Genomic DNA, 14518 nt, shown 5'->3' with positions numbered 1-14518 from the left:
CTAAAAAGCCCAAATATATTCCCATATCTGTAGGTAGAGTAATAAGAAAAGAGGCCTTTGCCTTTGATTTCATTTTTTCTCTCTCTTTCTCTTTTTTCGTTACTTCTCCAACGGTATCGGTAAATCTTTATTTCCCCTCTTAATACATTCTCTCGACCTTAACTGGCTGGCTTCAATCGCATTCTGTCGCATGGCTTAAAAACGTTGTCGGGGGCCACTTATCACCAGCGTAGTAAACTTACTTGGCTTTGCTCTCAGTTTGTACAGCGATCTGCTCAAATCCCCCGACCACAATAGAGTATATACGAGGGGATATATAGGGCTTCTTGCAATCTAGCTTTACAGCTTAGCTGCAAACCCCCATCCCTCCAAGAAAATACTCAGCCTATCAAATCTTTCATTGAATCCGTTTAACGCCAGAGCTTATAAAATCACCCCTCCATCAGAACTGATTATAAGCCACTCAGCGTAACAAATCGTCTCGAAACGACTGTCTATTGGACGAGGAGCGATCACAGTAATTGCTCATTCCTTATTCAAATAATTATTTAGCGTTCCGTTTAGCGCGCACACCCCCTTCGGTCTGTTTGAGCGGTGTGTGTAGTACAACTAATGCAATGGCGTAACGTCGTGTCCACGGAAAATGGGTCAACTTCCCGGTAAATCATCGCACAAGAGAATATATTTAGCCAGACATAATTTGGGGAGGGTAATTCGAGGTTTTCGATTCCGGAGAGGGTAGAAGACCCGCTATACGGTGTTAATGCTTGCTAGGAGCGAGCTAATGGATAGCAGGGGGGGTCGCGGCACAGCCTTTTGTTGTGGGCTGCCGCATACAACGTGGGCAGGCGGCCGCAGTAGTGGAGCAGCAGCAGCGGTTAAAGACACGGGACAACATGCACGCCGCCAACTTAAAGCCATGTCAGTGCTTACCATGATGTTTGCAGGGGTAGCTTTACTACTGCTATCCCTGTCTATTGTCTCAGCTAGGGGTAAGTCAGCTTTTTGTTCCATTAGGTCGCCTGAACTGTCCATAATCGCCATGGATTTGCACGGGTCGCCAAGTCGATTTGGCTGCCCCGGCCTCACAGCTCCATGTAGCCTAACCTAATCATGGCGGATTGAGGTTCATAATAGGCCGTGGATTTACCGACTGTCTCATACTCAATTCCTAAGCTTAACTCTCGCTTATCTCTTCAGTACTTGTCGAATTTAGGCCATATCTTTTACTGGACGTTGATTCTGGAGGTAAACTGGGGGACAGTGAGGCCGAATTTTGCTTAGATAATCGTTGAGGTCCCCCTGTTAAGCTCTCTTCGGTCAGTTCTTACGTGCCTTACACAGTGAAAAATACAGCTGTGCCTCTGTCATAGCGCTTCTGCCCCGGCTATTTTTAACGGACTTCAGCACGGCTCTTCTCTGCCGTCGTCCCGGGCTCGAGGCGCATCGAGGCGGGGCGGCTTGTCGATGCCAGCTGTCGATTTTCCCGTGGTCTGCCGACACCGTAACAGAACGTAGCGGAAGACATTGTGTATTATTTGCCCGTTTTTTGAAAATTGCTTTATACGCAGCATTGGATATGGCTGTGTTTATCTATTCTACGACAAAATATTTCAATATTTTCCTTTTTCCAGTATTACATTCAGTATTTGGCTTTTAGTTGTTGTTAAAATTTTCACATACAAAAACAACATATTTCCCACAGTATACGTTTCACACGTTTTACTGCTTTGAATGTGTTTAATACAAGTCTGTTAAACTCTTTTACTTATTTCAGTAGGAAATGAAATGTATTTTCTGCGATGGACATTTTGTTCCTTTAATACAGTGAAAGCCTTCTCTTGTAACTTATTTTTCTGCACATTCTATGCTTGATCCTCTGCAGTCGCCTTGGTGCAGAATAACATGTAACTGACAACGCCAAATGCAAATGTAAAGCTTTATCAATAGAGGGCACTTGTGTAAGGGTTTTTTTTTTATGGTGGAACTATCTATTTTTTTCAAAGTAATTCTCATTTCCTAAAATTCAATTTACATCCTGCACTTGTAGTTGTGATGAGAACTATTTAAAAAAAATTTGCCTTGTAAAAATGTCACCTGCAATTTCACTGGGATTTGTGCACTTGTACATTTCTTGCTTTCTTTAATCTACAACCTGGGTTGGGTCATACCAAAGACTTTAAAAATGGTACTTGTTGCTGCCTCACTTGGCACTCAGTGCTGCATACTTTGACGACATGGGCTCGCCCTGCCACAAGAAGACACAAGCAGACACCTAGTGACTCCTCATCCATATGTAATATGTCTGAAAATTTGATAAGTTCCATGTTAAACCCTTCATCCATTTTGTAAACTATATGAACTGCTTTGACTGAGCATTTGGTAGATTTTACGTGAAATATTACTTAGTGGCGACTGAAACATACTTTTGAGTTCGATATCACTCAATCTTCCGAACAAAGCTGAACAGCTTTTTAAGACAATTAGAACTCTCAGAATATCTCAAGGGCAAAATTTAAGGTCGATTTTTACAATGGTAGTTTTATTGGTTCTCAAAACTGTAGTATGTGCATTGTAAAAAGAAAAAAAACTGTTGGTGTTTAATTCCCATGCCTCTTACAATTGTTAATACCTGTAAGTTATTAATTAGTACCTCAGCTGTGTGCTTAGCATTTGAGGACCTCAGCACCCATAGCATCTTCAGAATTATGCATATATTATAATTAATAATAGATGCTCAGGAAATCATATTAATTATGGTAATAATCAAAGGAAATCCAGTGTGCTATGCAGCTAATGGTCTCTGTCTGCTTGTACTTACTGGTATAAATAGTTTTTCCCACCTGTCCTATAGAGTTATGTATACATGTGGTTATAGCTGAAATCTCCTTACTAAAGTCTTGCTGGGATATGGAGAATTGTCTCTTAAGTGCCAAGGTATTAATTAAATTTTTTTTAAGCAGAGAGGTGTAGGCGAAATAGCATTCCCTTTCCAGTCATCACAAATTTACTCTCCCATTAGACTGTAGAGAGGTTATTTGGCTGTGTACTGTTTTATCGGTGCTGGCCAGAGTTTGAGTAACTGCTAGGAGACCTGATCAGTTTGCAGGGGGGTCAAAATGTGTCCTGACTGCCGTTACAAGGCTTTGACAAGTGGGGGGGGGACATGCTCTGTGAGTGTGTGGAATTGACAAATAAACAGTTCCAGTAACGATCGTGGCGAAAACGGAACCTAGCAAGAGTTTAGTTGGGCTGTCTGTCACATACGACAAACAGCGTGTCCTGCGTACAGCCTTGTTTAACGGAGGCCCCATGATGGAAGGTCTCCCGCTCATTCCTGGCTGTTACCAGGGTGTCTCCAATATTGACGGCATTAATCATCTATTTTCCTGTATAATTTTCTGCCCAATATTGACGCTGTCATGGCCAATTGTTTGTGACGGGAGCCAAACATATTTTCATTTTCATTCTTCCAACTTTTTGCGCCCCTTTGTGCACTTGTGGCCATGACTTCATAAGAACTCAGATATGTTTGAACTTTGAAGTTAGCGCTAATTAGCGTAGCTGGAAATCCTGATGTGTTAAGTATGTATGAAGTTGAATGCCCCATCAGAACCATGACATCACTGAATGCAAACCCATCCTGACTTAAAACACCTTGGTTTTCTTCTTTAAGCATGAATGCAAACCCATCCTGACTTAAAACACCTTGGTTTTCTGCTTTAAGCGTGAATGCAAACCCATCCTGATTAAAACACTTTGGTTTTCTGCTTTAAGCATGAATGCAAACCCATCCTGACTTAGAACACCTTGGTTTTCTGCTTTAAGCAATAAACGCAAACCCATCCTGACTTAAAACACCTTGTTTTTCTGCTTTAAGCAATAAACGCAAACCCATCCTGATTTAGAACACCTTGGTTTTCTGCTTTAAGCAATAAACGCAAACCCATCCTGACTTAAAACACCTTGTTTTTCTGCTTTAAGCAATAAACGCAAACCCATCCTGATTTAGAACACCTTGGTTTTCTGCTTTAAGCAATAAACGCAAACCCATCCTGACTTAGAACACCTTGGTTTTCTGCTTTAAGCAATAAACGCAAACCCATCCTGACTTAGAACACCTTGGTTTTCTGCTTTAAGCAATAAACGCAAACCCATCCTGACTTAGAACACCTTGGTTTTCTGCTTTAAGCAATAAACGCAAACCCATCCTGACTTAGAACACCTTGGTTTTCTGCTTTAAGCAATAAACGCAAACCCATCCTGACTTAGAACACGTTGGTTTTCTGCTTTAAGCAATAAACGCAAACCCATCCTGACTTAGAACACCTTGGTTTTCTGCTTTAAGCAATAAGTGCAAACCCATCCTGATTTAGAACACCTTGGTTTTCTGCTTTAAGCAATAAACGCAAATCCATCCTGATTTAGAACACCTTGGTTTTCTGCTTTAAGCAATAAACGCAAACCCATCCTGACTTAGAACACCTTGGTTTTCTGCCATTAGCATTAATGCAACCCTGTTTCGTCTTAAAACATCTTGATTTTCTGCCTAGCATGAACGTGAGCCCGTGCTAACTTTAAACGCCTTGGTTTTCTGCCTAGCATAAACGCAAACCCAAGGGGACTAATACACCCTGGTTTTCTGCCTAGCGTGAAAGCAAACCGGAACTGACTTAAACCACCTTGTCACTGTGGCACATGTACATGTGGTACTTTCTCGTCAGTGGTACATGTTTTTGTGGTACTCTCTTGCCATTGTGGTACATGTACTTGTCTTGTGTCTTGTACATGTTATGAGTCTAGGTAGATTATAAACTCAAATGATGTCAGATCGTTATTTAAACTGGGAAGTCAAAATTATGCCACTAATATTTCTTATCATTAGACATGTATGTTTAGCTGCAGTACTTTTTTTTTAATATGTGACTGTAATGAGGCAATGACGGGAGAGGTGAAGCAAATGTACCATGCGATGTATGCAAGCGTTTGATTTTACAAGTGCGACATGAAAGGCAGGACAACATTTTGCTGTAAAATTTGCTTTCATTAACACTTAAAATGTGCTGTGGTAAATGAACCATTAAAATTAGTTTTAATTTGCCTGCAAACCCTGGAAAGGTTTTTATATATTTTATATTATTATTTATATATATATATATATATATATATATATATATATATATATATATATATATATATATATACATTGTTTTTTTTCATAGTTTTCATGCGGTGTTAAAAACCTGAGTTTATGAATTTACTTGCTGTTATTTGAATGTATGTATAAAGTCTACATGTAGCCAAGCAATGCTTGAAAGATAACATATCAAATTAAAGGGTGTATCATGCCTTGTGTTTATAAAGTTACATATAGGCCTGGTTATTAAAAGAATCTGGGGAATAAAACTTAATGTAACCAATGTGTATGTCATGATGTATCACTCCACGGAAAGTACATTACATACATGTAGTAAGCCTTTAATTCTCAAAAATATGAGTGAACATTAGGGAATAGACATGTATGGGGGAGACAGTTAGGCTTTTCACAACAAATGTTCATATTTTATTGTCTGTATATCGGTACTTCAATACCAAAAATTAATGAACAAAGAAGACAATTAAGCTGTTCACTAAATATTATTTAATATTTTATAGCCAAAACACATCAGTAGCAAGCAAGTGTTTTCCTTGACAACACATTCCATAAAGCACAATCAAGATGTTTGATGCGATTTATCTAAAAGAAAAAAAAAAAAAGGGAGGCTAAGAGGGGTGGGGATGGGGCACATTATCCATGCTTCTTGCTCGAGCCCACAGCAATACCAATAAAGGAAAATGAAACAAGAACAAAGAGTTAATAGATAGAGCTGTGGCCTGAAGGAATCGTTGGCCACGGTTAGTGTGGTATGTGCTATGTACACCTTGTCTTTGCCAGGGCTTTTATTTTCAAACTTTCCCTCCATTGATTTTTCCCTCCTCTGTTTTCTGCCCACAGCGCCACAGTGTTGCTCGGATTTGACACGACACAGCCCTTGTCGATATGCCTGCGAACAGGTAAGCAATCTATATATTCATTCCGTAACGAATCTGAGCAATTATAAACAAAGGGATGCAATTAGGAGATCAACTGTTGGAAGGCAGTTTGTTACAGAAGTGCTCAAGGAGATGTGAACAGTTTGAATGTTTTGCACAAGAGAAACGATTGCACATTAGTTTATAATAAAGTCCTGTAATCGCACTTGAATGCACTGTTGTTACTGAGTGCAAACTTATATAATTGCATATGTATACATATGCTTTTAAATTGCAAAGAGCAATTTTGGGGCTATTATAACAGCTTTAGTAAATACTTAAGTATTTTGTATGGTTTAAAGGGATGTGATATGTATCTATTATTGGCAAGTGTGTAAGAGCGCAAAGTTTGGTGGCTGTCATAGTACCACTTGCACAAATATAGATACTCAGATATTGCACAGAATTACATATCAGAAATAAAAACAGTATTGCACAGGGAATGCTATAGTACAAATACAGAGAATTATTAATTGTTGACAAATGAAAATACATGCATATAATAGGTAGCATGGTTTATCTACAAGTAAGAATCAGATAAGACATTCATAACTGTAGTGTTTTCAGCTGAATTGAAAGTCACATCTTTTGAAGAAGTGGATTACGTTATATGCCACCTGTTTCACGTTATTTTTGAAAGTCCTTTAAATTTCATGGACGCAGTCATCCTATATCTTCTGTTTTTAAATTTTAGTTTTAGATGTAAAGTATAACTGGAAAGCTATTCTTGCTTTTTAAAGACAACTTTTGTTGTTGCCTTTACAACATGAATTGATCTCCGCAGTTCCTGTTTTTTTGCAGCTGAAATTCATTTCAAAGGATATTTCAGATTGAATTTTAAGTACACTTGAAACATGGAGCGTTAAATGAAACATTTTTAACAAGTTGAAGTTTACAAGGCAGATGTCCTATGAGATATTATAGACTGATATTTGGATGGATTGACCGTCGTGGCAGCAGGGCTACGGCAGTATCACCTGGGAATTTAGTGTATCTAGGAAACTTTAGAGAGTAAGAAAACTATTTGCAAACTGATAGAGAATTGACCCTTTGAACTGGAGAGATAAAGCTGTCAGGCTTAGGCAGATCTGTGCCGACTTCATTTTGTCCAGGTTTTCCTTTCACAGCTAGCGTCTTTACAACCTGGGGTATTGTACAAGAGTTAAAGGCCTCAATAGGTGCCTATGAATACGTATTCGTACGCTCAATTGGACACCCTTAGACAGTGTGAAATCGGGATCCTAGTCTTGGCTGCAAATCCATTCCATAAATCTATGGAACTGTTCGTTTTTTGAAAAGATGTTCACAGGAATCCTTCATGAGTATTCACCAGTTTGTTGACAGTCTGGATTAGAGCTAGTATTGTAAAATGTTATCGTGTGCTCGCAACTGTAGACATTCTGGCCGCAACAAATGTTTACTACCAGATGTTTTCCTGGTTGTTCATTTGGAAACTATTTATGAAATCCCTAGGCAAGATACCAGTCTCTGGCATTGATAAATAGAGTATTTAACAAAGTTTTCTAGTTACTTTTCTTTGAGAAAAGTGATATTAGAAATTTCACTTCTGCTGAATGATGAAAATAAGAATTAATTGCAGTACATTTAAACATAGTATAGGTGATTTTGACAGTATTTTTTTCTTTCTTTTAGAGCAGGGATTGCCCGATAATTTGCGTAATGTGATTGGATGGGGTGTCATGTATGGTGTCTTTGGCCTGACACTTCAGTAGACTTGCCCTGCCACAAAATGATACAATATATGTACACACACTTTATGACCCCTCGTCATCATATTACTGAAAAATAGTTATGTACGTCACTAAACCCACAGCAAACACACATGTATTGTATAAACATATTGGGGGCCTCCGTGGCTCAGTCGTTTAGCGCGCTAGCGCAGCGTAATGACCTAGAAGCCTCTCACCAATGCAGTCGCTGTGAGTTCAAGTCCAGCTCATGCTGGCTTCCTCTCCGGCTGTAAGTGGGAAGGTCTGCCAGTAACCTGCGGATGGTCGTGGGTTTCCCCCGGGTTGTGCCCGGTTTCCTCCCACCGTAATGCTGGCCGCCGTCGTATAAGTGAAATATTCTTGAGAACGGCGTAAAACACCAGTCAAATAAATACATAAATAAAATATAAACATATTGCATAAATGATAGCAAAAATACATGTAAACATTGTATTGATATTTGACAGTTTATAAAAAAGAAAACATTGACGGTACTTATCCATGTTGTCAATAATTAACGTTTATATACAGAAAACGTCCGGACATACTGCATAAACATTTGACATCCATTTCTCACCAGATTATAAGAGTCACCTCTGTAACTGGACAGTTGCCAGGGTGATGATTTGCCACCTGTCCTAAAAAAAAGTGTAGTAATTATAAGGGAGGAGAATGTCAGAGGAGTTTGGTTACTCCCAAACCATTAAGCCTTTTTGGCCCATTGTGCATGTGTGTAGTTGAGGCTCGCTAAACCTCTCATGGCTCAAGGTTTGAAAATTTGCAACAAAAAACATAGAAAACCTGTCATGTGCAACTCTGTGGGATAGAAAATCAAAAACTTGTGTTTGCTGCCATAATGAAGGACTTTATTAGCAGGAATCTGGATGGAAGTTACTGGGATCTCTTTAAGCTAAGTAACACTGCCTATAAGACCCTACCAGAGTTACTTGTAACATTTCTTCGTACATGTATATCAGAGTGTTTGGTATTAGGATGACATAAACTTAGTGCCAGTGTCAAACAATTGAAGCTTCTTGTTTCAGGTCCTGTTGAGCTCTAAAGTATAATTTTTGTAGGCTGCTATTGAGAGAGTGTCAAAACAAATTTAATATTGAGCTAAATGAGCAACTTGCTAACATCAATCAATATGAGTAAGTAATATTAAAAAATATCCTACCACATTTATTCACACTTCAAATTGTATGTCCTTTTGAGGTTGCATGGCTGACTTTGGGTATCTATTATATTTGGGCATAAAATTTGCTTGCTTTTGATTGCTTAGGGGATTTTAAAATATTAAGTGATGAAAGTCAAAATCAAAGAGTGAATGGTAGTGTTAGGTATGTACAGTGTATTTCATCAAAATTCAGTTGTCAATATTTAATACAGAACCACTGAAGATTGTTTAGTCCTTATCAGAAAAACTTGGATATCAAAAGTATCATTTTAAGGGCACTTTTGCATTCTAAAGTTCAACTGAAATGTAATAAACCTAGTGGTCTGGGGAGGGCGTCATGGCAGGGCGTGTGGGGTGGGGATGTGGGGGGCAGTTGAAGAGGGCATAAAATCTGTAGCACACAAGTAATACTAATACCTGTATTAGACTTTTATTCTATTTATTTATTTATTTGATCAGTGTTTTACGCCGTACACAAGAATATTTCACTTATGTGACAGCGGCCGGCATTATGGTGGGAGGAAACTGGGCAGAGCCAGGGGGAAACCCACAGCCATCCGCAGGTTGCTGGCAGACCCTCCCACGTACGGCCGGAGAGGAAACCAGCATGAGCTGGACTTGAACTCACAGCGACTGCATTGGTAAGCTACTCCTGGGTCATTAAGCTGCGCTAGCGCTCTAACCGACTGAGACTTTTATTCTATGACATGTAAATAAGTTATGCAGTCAAGTGGGGAGAATAAAGTTGGGCTTACAAGGCTGATACTGTTTAGCTACGGTCCATTGACCATGTATAGACTCAGTGACTTTTTTTGCAGGGCATGCATTCTTCTTCTCAAAACCCCCCTAACCCCCCACCCCCCTAACCCCCCTCCCCACCCACTGGACTGAACAGATATAGTAATGATATCTTTTCAGGGAAGAATTACCAAGTATAAAATCTGTTGAAACGAGCAATTTTCAGCTTGGTAGGTTTTTTGTGCCAGGTTTTGTGAGGAGAGCAATGGAGCTTGAAAAATGAAGGATGTTCAGTCCACTGCGACTAGATTTACCTGTGTAAAACTGACGTTAAAAAAGACATCGCTACCTGGCTATAAAATACCTCATGTGGTGAGCCTATAGCTTACATAGACCATGGCACAGAGTATCCCTTAAGTAATAAAACACCAGTTCACTACAGCACTGGGGGCCATCTGTATTATGATGGCAGCGCAGTGACATATAATATACTGCAAAATTTTAGTGCCTCAATCTTGTGCAGGTTACCAGGTGTGCGGATTAATATAGGTAATAATATTACAAAAATTGCAAAAAGGGAACAGCATGTGGGAAGCTCTGCAGCAACCTGCAGATGGTCGTGGGTAATGCCATAATGCTAGCTGCTGTTGTACAAGTGAAAAATTCTGGAGTACGGCATAAAACACCAATCAAAATAGATAAATAAATAAATAAATAAAAAGGGAACACAGGCGATGGATGTAAAAGTGAATTCATTATTGCACGACTTGTGTGCATGCCACATGTGTTTTCTGTTACTGTATAGGGACATAAGTATTACTCAGTCTGTTGCACATGTAGCCTCTCGCCACTCTTGTGATGATTTCAAAACTTGTCCTGGACTCAAGTGTTTTTATTTTTACTTCAATCTTTGATTTAGTCAAAAACTCTGCCGAGGTGAAATTATCCTGTGTTTGAACAGCTATAATTACATGTACTCCAGACCATTCACTCAGCTTTCGATTTGTGTGTTCAGGATTTTGTAAGAACATATATCTGTATAATGAAAATATGGGAAGAAATTTAAATTAAAAAAAATGAATTAATTTATTATAACAGATAGCTTTGTAAATGCTCAGAATAATTTATATCTGATCAGCTTACCACTGTATATGTCCATTGGAAAGAGGCAATGTGACATGTAGTGTAGATCAGGAAACGAGCTCTTGTTGGCCCAAACTACCTATTACACATACAGTACCTACCTATTACATATACTTTACCTACCTATTACATATACTTTACCTACCTGTTACATATATGTTACTTACCTATTACATATACTTTACCTACCTATTACATATACTTTACCTACCTGTTACATATATGTTACCTACCTATTACATATACTTTACCTACCTATTACATATACTTTTAATCTCCCTTTCAGCTGAATATTTCATTCATGATGTTTGACGACACTACATGGATTTCTAGTAAAATCACAAAGCCTTGGGGTTTTCAGGAGGGCTACAGAAAGCTTGATGTCAATTTTCTCATGACTATAGCCGGCAGTACATGGTTGCAATTTAACCCCAATGATGTGAAGTTCTATGGTTGTGTTAATCTAACCATTCACTATTCCGTATCGAGCCTGTTCTCTCATGCCTCTACCTACAAGTAATTCACGATGAAAACCCAACGGTGCATGCACCTTCTCTCATATAGTATGCCATTCCCCTCGTGAATATTTATGAAGCTCTGATTTAAATACAAGATTAAGTGGATAGGGGGCTTTAATTGCTCACCTTGGGGTACACATGTCTATTTGCATATATATGTTATGTATGTATACATTTTTGAATTTGCACAACTTATTTTTTGCTGAGTAGTGGAATTTGGAAGATGATCCAATTCGTAAACTTTTTGAGGCATATGTTGCATGTACTCGCACTTCTAAAAGACTGGTACATATATATGTATTGCCTGTCATAATTATACAGTTACCTTAAATCTTTTTGAATTATAATCTGCAAAGTATTTTGTAGTGTACCAGCAGGGTTAGTTCAAGTAGTCGAGTAAAAAATTAGTGCTGTGTGGGCTTCCTGTTTAAAGAACTGGAAAAGACGGGAAGACAAAAAATCAGATCTGGGCCACCTTCCCTAATAAAATGTTTAGACATTCTGACATTTCTGGCTATTTTCCTGGAGCGTGCATGTAGTATATGCCTGTAGTGCACCAATAGTGCATCCGCGTTGTGCCTGTAGTGCATCTGCAGCGTGTCAGTGGATTGTGCCTGCAGTGTGTTCGTAGTATGCCTGCATTGCATCTGCAATTTGCCTGTGGAATGGTAACGGAGTGGTGATAAACTTGTAGATATAGTGACTGAGTTGTCATTTCATTCTAAAACAAGGCCTCTGTGGCTCAGTTGGTTAGTGCGCTAGCGCAGCTAAATGACCCAGGAGTCTCTCACCAATGCGGTCGCTGTGAGTTCAAGTCCAGCTCATGTTGGCTTCCTCTCTGGCCGTACGTGGGGAGGACTGCAGCAACCGTGGGATGGTCGTGGGTTTCCCCTAGGCTGTGCCTGATTTCAACCCACCATAATGATGGCCGCCGTCGTACAAGTGAAATATTCTTGAGTACGGCGTAAAACACCAATCAAATAAATAAATAAATAAATCATTCGAACACCTCTACAGTAGCTTGGTCTATATACCATCAGCATTGAAAGCTAGTTGAATGGTTGGGGTATGCTGAAAGCCTGTTGCGGGTGAGCTAGTGGCAAGCCACTGTGCGTACCACTGACATACACACATATGCTGTCCCACTTCGTTCCAATAAAAAAAATAATCATTCGGCCAAGTACTTTTTAGAAGCTATGTGTAGGTCATAAAATAATTACTTTTAGCGCTGAAAAAGTAGGATATGATCTTACCTCCCAAACAAAACCTGAAAACCCCTTTCCAGTAGCCCAAGAGCACTCTCAGGCTCTTAGTTATGAGTGTCTTAATTGTCATGGACGAACACGTTAGGTCATATACGTTAGGTAATGGTCTATTCTGTGATACAGACGTGTCGTACATGTTGATGTGTATTTATCAAGTTTTTAACAATTTTAATTCAGTGATCTGTGTTAATATTCACTACATGCCCTTCAACCAAAGATCGATAGTGCTGTTAAGAAAATGGCTGTGGCCATTATAGGAAGTTTGAAATCTGATAAACGCGTTGTGTTAGTTGTAGTTTGATACATATATGTGCCATGTAAAAGCTTAATATACAGAGAAGAAATAAGCAGCACTTCCTGTTGACGTGTTCATCCGGTAATCTAGACAAGGTTTGATTTCGTCTGAGATTATGCCTCCAAAACCTCCAAAATACCCCTCACTGTCACTCTTCCTCACCAGCCTTACTCCTTCTCTCCCACCCACCCAGAATCTCCCATTAGAACTGACCCCTGACTTTGGCCCTGAGATTGCCAGTAGCTATGATCTGATAACAGTCTTAAGTAGGGCTGGGTAGGACCAGGATATTGTAGTTAAGTACTTGACCGCTGAGCTTTAGGGATGTAAATACACAAACAACTGTATGTGTACCTGGTCACTCATTCATGAACATGGAGAAATTTACCTTTAAAAATTTAATGGTTTGTTTTTAGGTTGAAAAGTTTTGTACTTTTTCCACCTCACCCTCTTTACAAATTTGCTCGTAAACTGGCCAATGTGTAGAGTATGAATACAAACAGAGCAAATATTGCCTGCAAAACCTGAAGAGAAAGTAGTAATCTGAGCGAGTGTCATGAAAGCTTTTAGCTAAATAAAGAGAGTATGGCCACATAAAGGTTCTCGTGTTACACAAGTACATGAAGGAGTCAGCATTTGGCTTCTTTTGAGTGGGGTGGGGGTGGGGGTGGGGGTGCACACGAAATTGGGGCGAGGTGGTATGAAGGTTAATTCCTGACTAAAGTTAAAGGTTGTTCTGGGCATTGTTATACCTTACTCCCATCAGCAGTCAGAATTTTAGCTGGATGCATGTCCGGGTCAAGCGAATCTGTCAGCTAAAATGTCCAATGGCCACAAATATGACAGGTAAACTTTCTTAGGGACAGGTGAAGAGATGATCTGATTAGTATTCGTGGAATTTTTTTTAGTTCAGTAAATTTTCATTTGTCCTTTGCACAGCTTGCCAAATTTAGCTTATTTCCACCTGCATGTACTTTCTTGTTAAAGTCTCTATTCCTTAAAAAAGCGGGGATTAATGTAAGAAGATTAATTTTATAAATATGGCAGTGTGCTGGAGCTCTTCAAGTAAAATTGCTGTGCAGATGTACACAGACATGTCTGTTACTTTTCCACTTGTCTCATGCACCTTCAGCAAATTCAAAATCAAAATCCTGCAATAATACTGCAAAAAATTTTGTTGAAAACTTTTTAAGCCTTGAAACGCACACCTACATATACTTGCACCATTGACTTGATCGCATGGTTCTTCTGTCAAAGAAGGTTCTGTCTGTGATTTATCACTGATTATTGAACAGTGGTGTTGAAATATGTGTAGGTTGGTATAATCTTTTCTGCCATTGTCTGAAAGTATGCTTGTTTTGGGACAATATGAGGGAAAGATGGTCTTGCATATGTTGACTGAGAAACTTCTTCTGGGTACCTCCATTCACTGAGACATATTTGTAAAGTTCAGATGAATTGTGTAATTTCAGATTTTTTTGCTGATGCAAGTCATATTCTCGATTTGCGTTTTAGAACTGTATGACTATGGTCGAGCTTTGATATAGTTCACGCTGTTTCAGTTGTATTGAAAATTTGCA

The 14518-nt window shown here is 39.1% G+C and overlaps 1 protein-coding gene across 1 annotated transcript in view; it reads left to right on the top strand.

Annotated features, from left to right (window-relative positions):
* Positions 1-631: 631 nt before the first annotated feature.
* LOC135478120 (reversion-inducing cysteine-rich protein with Kazal motifs-like) overlaps positions 632-14518 on the top strand; it is a 100257-nt gene continuing 86370 nt past the window's right edge. Inside the window, exons 1-2 of the mRNA XM_064758392.1 lie at positions 632-992; positions 5996-6054. Coding sequence (XP_064614462.1) covers positions 764-992; positions 5996-6054 — 288 coding nt within the window. The 5' untranslated portion in view covers positions 632-763. The remainder of the gene's footprint in view (positions 993-5995; positions 6055-14518) is intronic.

The sequence above is a fragment of the Liolophura sinensis genome, chromosome 11 (assembly GCF_032854445.1).
Source record: "Liolophura sinensis isolate JHLJ2023 chromosome 11, CUHK_Ljap_v2, whole genome shotgun sequence".
NCBI lineage: Eukaryota > Metazoa > Mollusca > Polyplacophora > Chitonida > Chitonidae > Liolophura > Liolophura sinensis.
Note: the sequence above shows the minus strand (reverse complement) of the source record. Positions and strands in the feature narration are given on the sequence as shown.